General features: G+C 44.4%; 4 protein-coding genes across 7 annotated transcripts in view; 2 read left to right on the top strand and 2 right to left on the bottom strand.

Annotated features, from left to right (window-relative positions):
- LOC125246865 (germ cell-specific gene 1 protein-like) overlaps positions 1-4,457 on the top strand; it is a 6,258-nt gene extending 1,801 nt beyond the window's left edge. For both annotated transcript variants that reach the window (XM_048157963.1, XM_048157956.1), the window contains 5 exons: positions 479-765; positions 2,632-2,679; positions 2,761-2,925; positions 3,006-3,117; positions 3,632-4,457. In XM_048157963.1, the coding sequence (XP_048013920.1) occupies positions 479-765; positions 2,632-2,679; positions 2,761-2,925; positions 3,006-3,117; positions 3,632-4,298 (1,279 nt within the window). In that variant the 3' untranslated portion in view covers positions 4,299-4,457. The remainder of the gene's footprint in view (positions 1-478; positions 766-2,631; positions 2,680-2,760; positions 2,926-3,005; positions 3,118-3,631) is intronic.
- The window catches only part of LOC125247003, a 537,225-nt gene that overhangs the window by 193,320 nt on the left and 334,507 nt on the right, over positions 1-9,398 (top strand). The window lies entirely within an intron of this gene.
- LOC125247564 (CXADR-like membrane protein) overlaps positions 1-9,398 on the bottom strand; it is an 824,350-nt gene that overhangs the window by 597,322 nt on the left and 217,630 nt on the right. The window lies entirely within an intron of this gene.
- LOC125248196 (epithelial membrane protein 2-like) lies at positions 5,985-9,116 on the bottom strand. Its single transcript, XM_048159909.1, has 5 exons — positions 9,024-9,116; positions 8,506-8,585; positions 8,017-8,119; positions 6,287-6,427; positions 5,985-6,196 (listed from the first exon to the last, which is right to left on the bottom strand). Exons 2-5 carry the CDS (start codon positions 8,581-8,583, stop codon positions 6,036-6,038), a joined length of 483 nt encoding a protein of 160 aa, XP_048015866.1. The 5' UTR covers positions 8,584-8,585; positions 9,024-9,116; the 3' UTR covers positions 5,985-6,035.

The following is a 9,398-nucleotide window of genomic DNA, read 5'->3' as shown; positions in this document are numbered from 1 at the left end:
CTTTCTCACTTTGGTGGTGCGTCGCCCAATTGCCCTAATGAAGAAACCGCCCCTGACGCTGACTAACACTTCAGCTCTTTGCCTGCGGTTTTCCCGCAGAATTGGGCTACTTTTACACTGTTGCTGCGAGTTGTTTTTCACGTCTGAGGGTTGAAGTGACCCCAAATAACATGATATTTAGCCCCTGGAATGCGAATTTTACCAGGGAAACCCCACTAAAAACACCCCCGGGAGCCGTGGAACCCCCCTGAAACGCGAGTGGGCTAGTTTTGAGTATCAAAAGTGTGGGTTTTGTTGTGAAAACCTGGCAACCCTGCCATATAGTAATATTGGGCCTACAGTCAGTCTGGAAAACAAGCCACTGCGTACATGTGGAATGGTTCAGTTGCAGGCAGACTGAAAGTGTAATTTGCTGATGAATTTTGAGGTTTGGTACCCTTAAGGAACATGTTGTGAGTCGGGTCTCTGTGTGCCGCAGCATGTCCGTGCTGTCGCTCCTGCGCTCTCCGCGGCTGTCCTTCCTCCAGACGCTGCTGGCGCTGCTGCTGTCGCTGCTGTCGCTCTCGTCCTCGCACTGGTGCGTCGGCCGGCAGAAGATGCCCAAGCCGCTGTGTTCGCCCGTCCGCCGGCTCAAGTGCACTCCGGTGCCCGGCATGACGGACGGATCCTTCTCCTGGGAGACGGGCGACGATCGCTTCATCTTCCCCTCCTTCCACGCGGGACTCTGGACCGTCTGCGACGAGAACATCTACACCGACGCCTGGGGTGAGAGGTCAAATTCACTCGGTTCTTCTGACGCAGTGTCGTCGTCTTCACACTAAGGCTACGGTTACACGACAGCGGTGCACTGAAAACTGACGACAATGATCAAAACGATCTTCGTTCACACGGATCCGCAAAGACAACTAAAAACGCTGCATTCTGCTGCCAGGCCAGTAGATGGCGATGTCACTTTGTAAAAAAACACGACTGAACACATGTGCGCATGACGTCACCGTTTTCAAAGGTTTGTGCGTTCAGGCCCAGTGAATGAAAAGTTTTCAGGCTGGTGTCGTGTAAACGGGCCCTGCACCTCGAGATGTTTCTGGTGTCACGTCACCGTGATGTGTTTCCGTCAGGCGCTTCAGTGTGGGGTTTATCATGATGGGGTTACATGGAGAAAGAGCCTCTTCTGAAGGAACCGATGATGTCAGATGTTATAACTCTCCAGAACGACGATGATTCGTTCACAGTGACACCAGAAACATTTCGATTTTCTGAACCCAGCTAACAGGGAACGTTCTCAGAGCGCTCTCTCAACGTTATGAACAAACGTTCTTTCACTAACGGTAATGAAACATTCGCTCAAAGGTATCTGGACTTTAATAATCATTTGTGTTCTCTGAAACGTTTTAGTTGGATGTTCGTCTAACGTATTTTAAACATTCACCTGAATATTGCGATGTTGCGATGAACTATATCTCTTTCTCCACTGACGTTCTGAGGTGTTGGAAGAGTTTCTAAGATTACTGATTGTTAGATGGCATCTGTCTGACTGTTGAATGTGAACATGGTTTGTGTAACATTAGCAACACACTATTAGCTGTTTGATAACATAGTCAAGCACAAATATAATCATATATAATCATATTAATAATTACCGTTATGTGTCCGGTGTGGTAAAGAGCAGCGTTTTCCTCAGTAAGTTGACCGAGTGGATCTCTGAGCTGGCGCGAGCGAGTGGAGGCGGGGCTAATTTGCATATTCATAGATCCGCATATATTAAATGAAACAAGGGTGTTGAGTTACATTCAAGCTATTTTAAGGCACAAAGAAATTTTTTTAACAGGAAAAAAATGTTTAAGTATGTCATTTTGGTGATCAAAGATGAGTTTAAGGGATCAAATGATTGGTTTGTCGTACATCAGTCAATGTTCCTGTGGTTTATAGACTCATTACGGCCGCTGGAGAGGTTTGTGTGTTCGATCTGAGAGAGAGATTCTCTAAAGAGGATTACTTCAGCTGTGCTAGTTTTCATACAGCTGCAGGACTGTGTTAAATATTACAAACAGACCGAGAGAGAGAGATCTGAGAGAGCATATGAAATACTCTACTTAAACCTGGCTATGACAACTATATGGCATTGAAAGATGTGTATGATTCGTTTCAGATTCTGCTGTGTGACGAATCAGATGATCATGTGACTCTCTGTACAGTTTTCATGTCTCAGATCAGTGAGAAACACAAACACTGAGATCGCTTCATTCATAATCAAACTCGAAATGAACAACAGAAGCATTTTCATTAGCGCTCTCATTGGTTATGTGAGGGAACATTCCGTTCCCTCATTCTTCAAACATTATGGGAACGTTACTTTGAATGTTCTCTGAACGTTCTGAAACAAGCAGCAACATTTAAACAAGGTTAGATGAACATCCAACTAAAAAAACACTCCATGAACGATGTATAAGTAATGTATTTGTCTTGAGAAGATTATTAAAGACCAGATAACTGTGTTCAGTCAGAGTTACTGGAGGAAGGTTTGTTCATAACTCTAAGAGAACGTTCTGAGAACGTTCTGTGTTGATGTGTGTGACATGTTTAGATGTTTTCCGCAGTGAAACTTCTGTTTTAATTGTCTGTCTGTTTCAGAGGAGAAGTGTCGCAGTTTCATGGCCCTCACACCTGCAGCAGAGAAAGGCAACGACACACACACACACTCTCTGAATGTCTGCTGAAGCTCTTCTGTGTGTAAGTGTGTGTGTGTGTGTGTGTGTGCAGGGATGGTGTGGCTGTACGTGGGGATGGAGCTGCTGTACGTGGGTCTGTTGTGCGTCAGCTCTCTGCTCCTGTTGCTGCAGTTGTGTTTGTCGTCCTGGTGTCCTCCACAGCAGCGCTGCGCTCACTTACTGAACGCCTTCGCCGCCGTCTGCACGGTCCTCGCAGGTACACACACACACACACACACACACACACACAGTAGCTTTTGTCCTGGCTGTTCCTCCTCAGCTCTCTCTCTCTCTCAGGGCTGGTTGGGATGGTCGCTCACATGATGTATATGCAGGTGTTCCAGGTGACGATCTCTAACGGCCCGGAAGACTTTAGACCTCACAGTTACGGCTACTCATGGGCCTTTTAGTGAGTATGAGAGAGTGTGTGTGTGTGTGTGTGAAGGCTGGAATACACTACGCGACTTTTGCCCTGATTTTCAGTCTGAACAAGTCGACACCGATTTCTGAAAGTCAGTCTGCAGATTTATGTGATTGACACATACTCGTTTAGATGCGATGCCCAGTTCTTCTCTGTAACAATTTACAAAGTTTGTTTTTTATGGAATAGCTAAATCAGGATATCTTCCTCTTGCAGCATCTCTTCTCTTCTCTGATGACGAGGGCGGGGCAACCTGTCACTCACATGAGATCCACCAATAGCAAACCAGAACCATCCAATCAATTCCCCACAGACAAAATCAAGCCCCGCCCTACATTTGTTCTTGTTTGCGAAGCGTTTCACTCGGATATACGACACAGTAGAGAAGAAAAGTTTCTTAACTCGGTTCAGATTGTCACGGTGCTGTGGTGTTTTCCAGCCTTGACTCTGTATAAACATGTCTTCCCGCTCCGTTTCTGACGCTGTGTCTCGTGTTTGCTAGCGTGGCGTGGGTGGCCTTCAGCTGCTGCATGTCGTCCGGCGTGTTGACGCTCAACAACTACACCAAGAAGTTTATGATGCTGGGACCCAAAAACAGGAGTGTGTTTTACCCCTGCAGAAACTTCACCTTCCCTCCGCAGCCGCCGTCGCTCTCGCCGCTGTCGCCGTACTTCGGTCCACCGCTCCCGCCGCCTCCCGCCTGCCCCGCCCCTCGCTCACCATGCCCCGCCCTCGCTCGCCACACCCCGCCCCTCTCTTACAACACCCTGCCCATCGTTCACCTGGCCCCGCCCCTCTCTCATCATGCCCCGCCCCTCGCTCGCCACACCCGCCCCTCTCTTACAACACCCTGCCCCTCTTTCACCATGCCCCGCCCCTCCCCCGCCATGCCCCGCCCATCTTTCACCCTGCCCCACCCCTCTATTACAACGCCCAGCCCATTTTCACCTGCCCCACCCCTCTATTACAACGCCCTGCCCATCTTTCACCTGGCCCCACCCCTCTATTACAACGCCCTGCCCATCTATCACCTGGCCCCGCCCCTCAGTGGCCATGCCCCGCCCCTCTCTCGCCGTCTCAGTGTTCGGACGAGGAGTTCAGCCCGCTCTGATCTGTTCATCTATCCATATATACTGTGTTTCTGTTTCTATGTACTCAACATTCTTTAATGACAAACTGAACACCGACTCTTCGTGAAAATATCAATGTATTTCAGTGTTTTTTCTTGTGATGTTACGACTGTTTTGCCCTTTGAAATGTTCACACTGTCAGTGAGGAAGAAATTCCACTTCATTCTGTAAATAAACAATAAATGTGTGCTTTATTGATATCTGCTGTTCATATTTTAATTACTACTAGACTCTAAAGTTGCCTTTTATCAGAAAACATCAACAGTAATACATTATTCCATGGAAACAGAGACAGAATTATCTTGACATAAATGTTTTTCTGTCTGACTCCCGTTTTAAAGGATTTACAGGGTATCCGCGGGGCATTGAAAAGCATTAAAAGTCATTAAATGGATTTTGTGAAAATCAAGGCCTTGAATGGCATTGAAAAGCATTAAATTTCATTTATACAGGCATTACATTTTTTAGATAGTTTTGAAAAAAAACTACCAGTTTATTTTGAATAAAGCCTAAATAATTAATGATTTGCTGTTGCAAAATATGTACATTGGTGTGATACGCACACGGAACCAGTTTGGTAATTGCCTCCGGCCGGTGCGAAATTGCCATAACGCCGGTTTAGACAGCGGCGGGCTGGGAACTGTAGACAGAAGGCTGCATCAGTGTTGCCAACTTAGCGACTTTTCAGGCCCCTTTTGCGACTTTTTTTCCTAAGAAAGCGTGTTGTGACAAATACAGCGACTTGTTAACCTGATCTAGCGTCCGAGACCCCCTGGTACAACCGCACGAGCACGAGATTGCTTTTCTGCCGCAGGCGCAGGAATTCGTTCCGCCTTTCTGGTTCAGCATTGAGGATGTGCGCTCAGTCAGAGAACAAATAAAATAGATAGGCCTACTATTGCTTCTAACCTGAGTGATCATTTTACGTGTACATATAGCTAAAATCACTGCAAATGTCTATTTTATGTGTATGGTGATTTTGTCAGACAACATCTCGATTAGGCTATAAATCAGGATTTTAGTGCTGGTTTAACACGTCAGGGCTCGAACTTTACTCTCCCGACCGGACAAGGACCTTATTAAAAAGTCAATACCAAAAAAACAAACAAACAAACAAACAAAACAAACTTGGTAATCACCAAAACGGGAGTATGAAATATTTTATTTCATTTAGTGTTAGTGGCGATCCATAGTGGATAATAATAGGCTGTATAATGTACTGACGATAACAGTGTTGCGCTGTTGAGGCTCGCGCAGCATCTCGAGGAGAAATGGAAACATGAGCAAAGCACACAAAAAGAAACTTGGTTAAACATACTGCAGTAAAAATTCAAAATGTGGAGTTTACTGGTAAGTAATATCACACGACCTGTTTTGCTAAATAGGCTACCATCACGATTAAAAATGTGACACTGATTTCATACAACAGTTCAGTTAACAAATAATTAATATTAAGCCACTTACATTTTAGAAGGAACATTGACTGTTTTTGTTCTATTTTAACAAAAATCGTCCAAAGTTCACCACTACCAAAGACTAGCGTTAAACAGCGTTTTGAACGAATTTGGAAAGATTAAATGACTCTTCTTGAATGTCAGTGAGATTTTGAATGAATGAATCATACACTCACTTATTAAGTGGTTACAGATGAGTTTCATTTTTAAAATATAATTTCCCCTCTACTCGAGCGCAGCCTGAGACGAGCGTTTGAGGATCTGTTGTGTGTTTGTCAGAGGTGAGGATGGATGCTTGTAGTCTCTGCGTTTGTGCTCTTCCTCACGCTGTTTTCTTGCGCAGGACGAAGTATGTGACGCAGGAGATGAAGGTGAGACAGACGGAGATCCAGGCCAGGATGAAGGAGGCTCCGTAGCTCCCGAAACGCTCGTCTTTATGGAAGATGTCCGTGTAGATGGACGCCGCGATCATTATACACAGCCCTGAGGAGCACAAGCGTTTAAACACACTGTGTACGGCATTCAGACATTGAGCTGTGTGTGTGTGTGTGTGTGTGTGTGTGTGTCACTCACAGGCCAGCAGCTGGAAGACTCCGGAGAACAGGAAGCGTCTTCCTTTAGGTAGCGTGTACAGCTGCGCCACAAACACGAACAGGCCCAGGATGCAGAAGATGCACGCGAGCACGGAGCTGGCCTGAACCGCCTGCAGATACTCTGAAACATCAGCACGGCACACGCGTGAGTATCTCATGCTTCAGCTGCCGACATATACTCAAAAACCACACGGCTAGAAGGAAAAGTTCATGTGTTTGAAGTGTCAGCGCTTTATGCCGTTTTTTCATATCAGATATTTTAGTAATCATCATAAATTAGGTGTCATTGGAAAGCTTACAAACTCAAGATTCAGAATGTGAAAACCGTTTAGAAATGGGATGTTGCGTTTCCATGGAAACAGTGCTTTAATTTCTTTTAGCAAGCTCCTCCCCTAGTGGGCGGTGTCAGGTTTCATATTACAATATTTATTTTTGCTACAATATTTATCTTGACAAACACACATCATTGGAAAGGTCTGACTCCCACTCTTCCATATTTGCCAACTGTATAGAACTGAGATTTGGACAGAAATGTATCAATTTGTAACAAATAGAATGTTGGTGACACCCGGTGGCTATTTTTGGTATAGCACCTAAACAAAATCTCATGGGGATTTTTGAGAACTTCAAATTTGGAGCACAACTTGGTTACACATTTGGCTTTCATTTGAATTAGAGTAAAATATATTTGATAAAATATAAATTTTATAGAAAATAAAAAAAATGTTTAGTACAGTACATTCGGCTTCCATAAAGTTTTCATGCTTTAATTCTATCTCACTTCAATAATCTGCCACTTAAGGGGTTCATTTTGTTTAAATTCATTTTTAATGTTAATTTTAAGACTTCTACAGCGCATAAACACACCTTATTACTAGAATTATTGATATATCCAGTGTCGGGCGTAACGCATTACAAGTAAGACGAGTTTAACTATGCATTTCCTTCAACCTGAGACTTATTCATTTCACTTTGGGTGTGAAAGGACCTTTACATTTGCCAAAAATAGAACTTTACAAAAAAAATATTAAAACAATCAAGAAAGCTCAGTCCAGCTGAGAAACAGTAAAAACTAACATAACACATTATTTTCCATAAGTAATGTAATTTAGTTACTTTTTTAGGGAGTAACGCAATAATTGTAATGCATTACTTTTAACTTTTTCCCCGGCTTTAGTTTAGTTTCTCTGGACTTGATTTACTCAATCCTATCCGGACGAAGAAAAAGTTTTTGTTCAAAATTTTGTTTTTTGCCCACATTCAAGCGAATGCATGAAGCTCTAATAAAACAGGGTTTTGTTCTTTCATAATATTCATATATCAGAATATTTTAGGGGTGATGAAAGTTTTGAGAAAATGATCCTAAAAAAGATGCTGGCGAGGAAAGAGTTAAAAGTAACTTTCCCCAACCCTGGAAGTAACCCATGAAGGTAATAATTTAAGGCATTTCTCCATATAAAGATCATTTTTGGGTTCTTTAAAGTTGATCCCTAGAGTTCTGTACAGAACCACACAGAAACTGTTCTTGATCTCAGAGTCAATTAGAAATGCATGATGGTAAATGCTTTGTGGTTCATAGAAAAGCTGCTGAAAATGCTGCACCGCAGAGTAAAATCCCAGTCACGTTTGGCATTTAAAGTGAGAGGAATGTGTGATTCATTAATCCCTCAAATTGTGATTACGTAACTGAACTCATTAATATTCATGTACCTTTGGGATAGAAATCAGGAAGCTCAGTGTAGTTCCACTGTCCACCAGTCAGAGTCCATCGAGCCCAGATATCAGTGGACACTGTGTCGGTCACCCACCAGGCCTACACACACACACACACACACACACACACACACACACACACACACATCAAAGCAGCAGGAGAGAGAAAAACACAATTCACAAGCTGTCATTCATCTGTTTCCACTATAATGTCAGTTCCACACAAACTTATCAAACGTTTAATAACTGTCGACCACAAATATTTACATTACATTACGTGTATTAACTATAGTAAACAAAACATTACGTTTCTGGTTCCCCAAAGAAGTTTTCATTCTTAACCAGTTCTTGAAGAACATTTTAATCATCTAACAAAGTGTTCCCAATATATGGATGTTAAAGCTTCCATCAATGCCAACGAAGAACCTTAATTTTATTAAACATGCTGAATAATGGAGGAGCCCCGCCCTCTCCCGTGTCACTCACGTTATGGATGGTGGCGGCCAGCAGCAGAGCGATGCAGGTGAGGTGGAGGACGAAGATGGCAGCGAGTAAAACCAACATGACTGACGGAGAGAGAGGAAACAACACAGAGGTATGAACTTCGCTCTGGACACTTCAACAGCAGCCCGTGTGAATCCGCCCACAGGGTGTGTGTGTGTGTGTGTGTGTGTTCAGCAGGTACGAATGAGTGGATCAAGTGTTTCACAGCTAGATGGGTTGAAACTTGTCCTCAGCATTGCACAAAAATGCCACTCCCTAAAGAAGCGTCCCTCCTCTCATCCATTCTGCCCACTTCACACGCTCCCATTCTCCACGTTTCTCAGGTTTTTTTTCACATTTCACACAGAAGAACGGCAGATAGACCCTCCCTGACCAGAAGCATCATCCCATCCTGACAAACAGCAGCACACTCACACAAACTCTCTAAACTAGCTGATCTCAATCCCCTGAAGCTCCAGAGCGGTGGAGACGAGAGATGAGAGAAGAGTTTCAGATCTTACCTGCTGAGGAACAGAAGGATGAGAGCAACTGCACACTTCCAGATGCGATCTGTGTCCGACTGTAGCTCTTTACTCTGAACTATCCCTCCAGCCGCTCTCTAACCGGCCCCGCCCCCAGCCCCGCCCCCTCACTCTCATTACTGCCTTTACCCTGGACACTATGTTCCTGACCCCGCCCCCAGCCCCACCCCTCCCTCTCATTCCTGCAGTGTCTCTCTTTCAAAGGGTGTGGCGTTTGGGAAGGTCCTGACAAGCCCTTTTCCCGCCGGCTCTGTGAAAACTTTGTGTAACTGATAACTTCACCAATCACTGGCTCTCTCTCTCTCTCTCTCTCTCACACACACACACACACACACACACACACACGAGCTGCTT

This window comes from Megalobrama amblycephala, linkage group LG1 (assembly GCF_018812025.1).
Source record: "Megalobrama amblycephala isolate DHTTF-2021 linkage group LG1, ASM1881202v1, whole genome shotgun sequence".
Taxonomy (NCBI): domain Eukaryota; kingdom Metazoa; phylum Chordata; class Actinopteri; order Cypriniformes; family Xenocyprididae; genus Megalobrama; species Megalobrama amblycephala.
Note: the sequence above shows the minus strand (reverse complement) of the source record. Positions and strands in the feature narration are given on the sequence as shown.

Excerpts from the sequence above, each read along its gene's own strand:
- LOC125248196 (XM_048159909.1), bottom strand. The coding sequence starts at position 8,583 with ATGTTGGTTTTACTCGCTGCCATCTTCGTCCTCCACCTCACCTGCATC. Across the intron at positions 8,120-8,505 it reads TGGCCGCCACCATCCATAAC|GCCTGGTGGGTGACCGACAC; the intron begins GTGAGTGACACG and ends GTGTGTGTGTAG. Across the intron at positions 6,428-8,016 it reads TCCTGATTTCTATCCCAAAG|AGTATCTGCAGGCGGTTCAG; the intron begins GTACATGAATAT and ends CTGATGTTTCAG.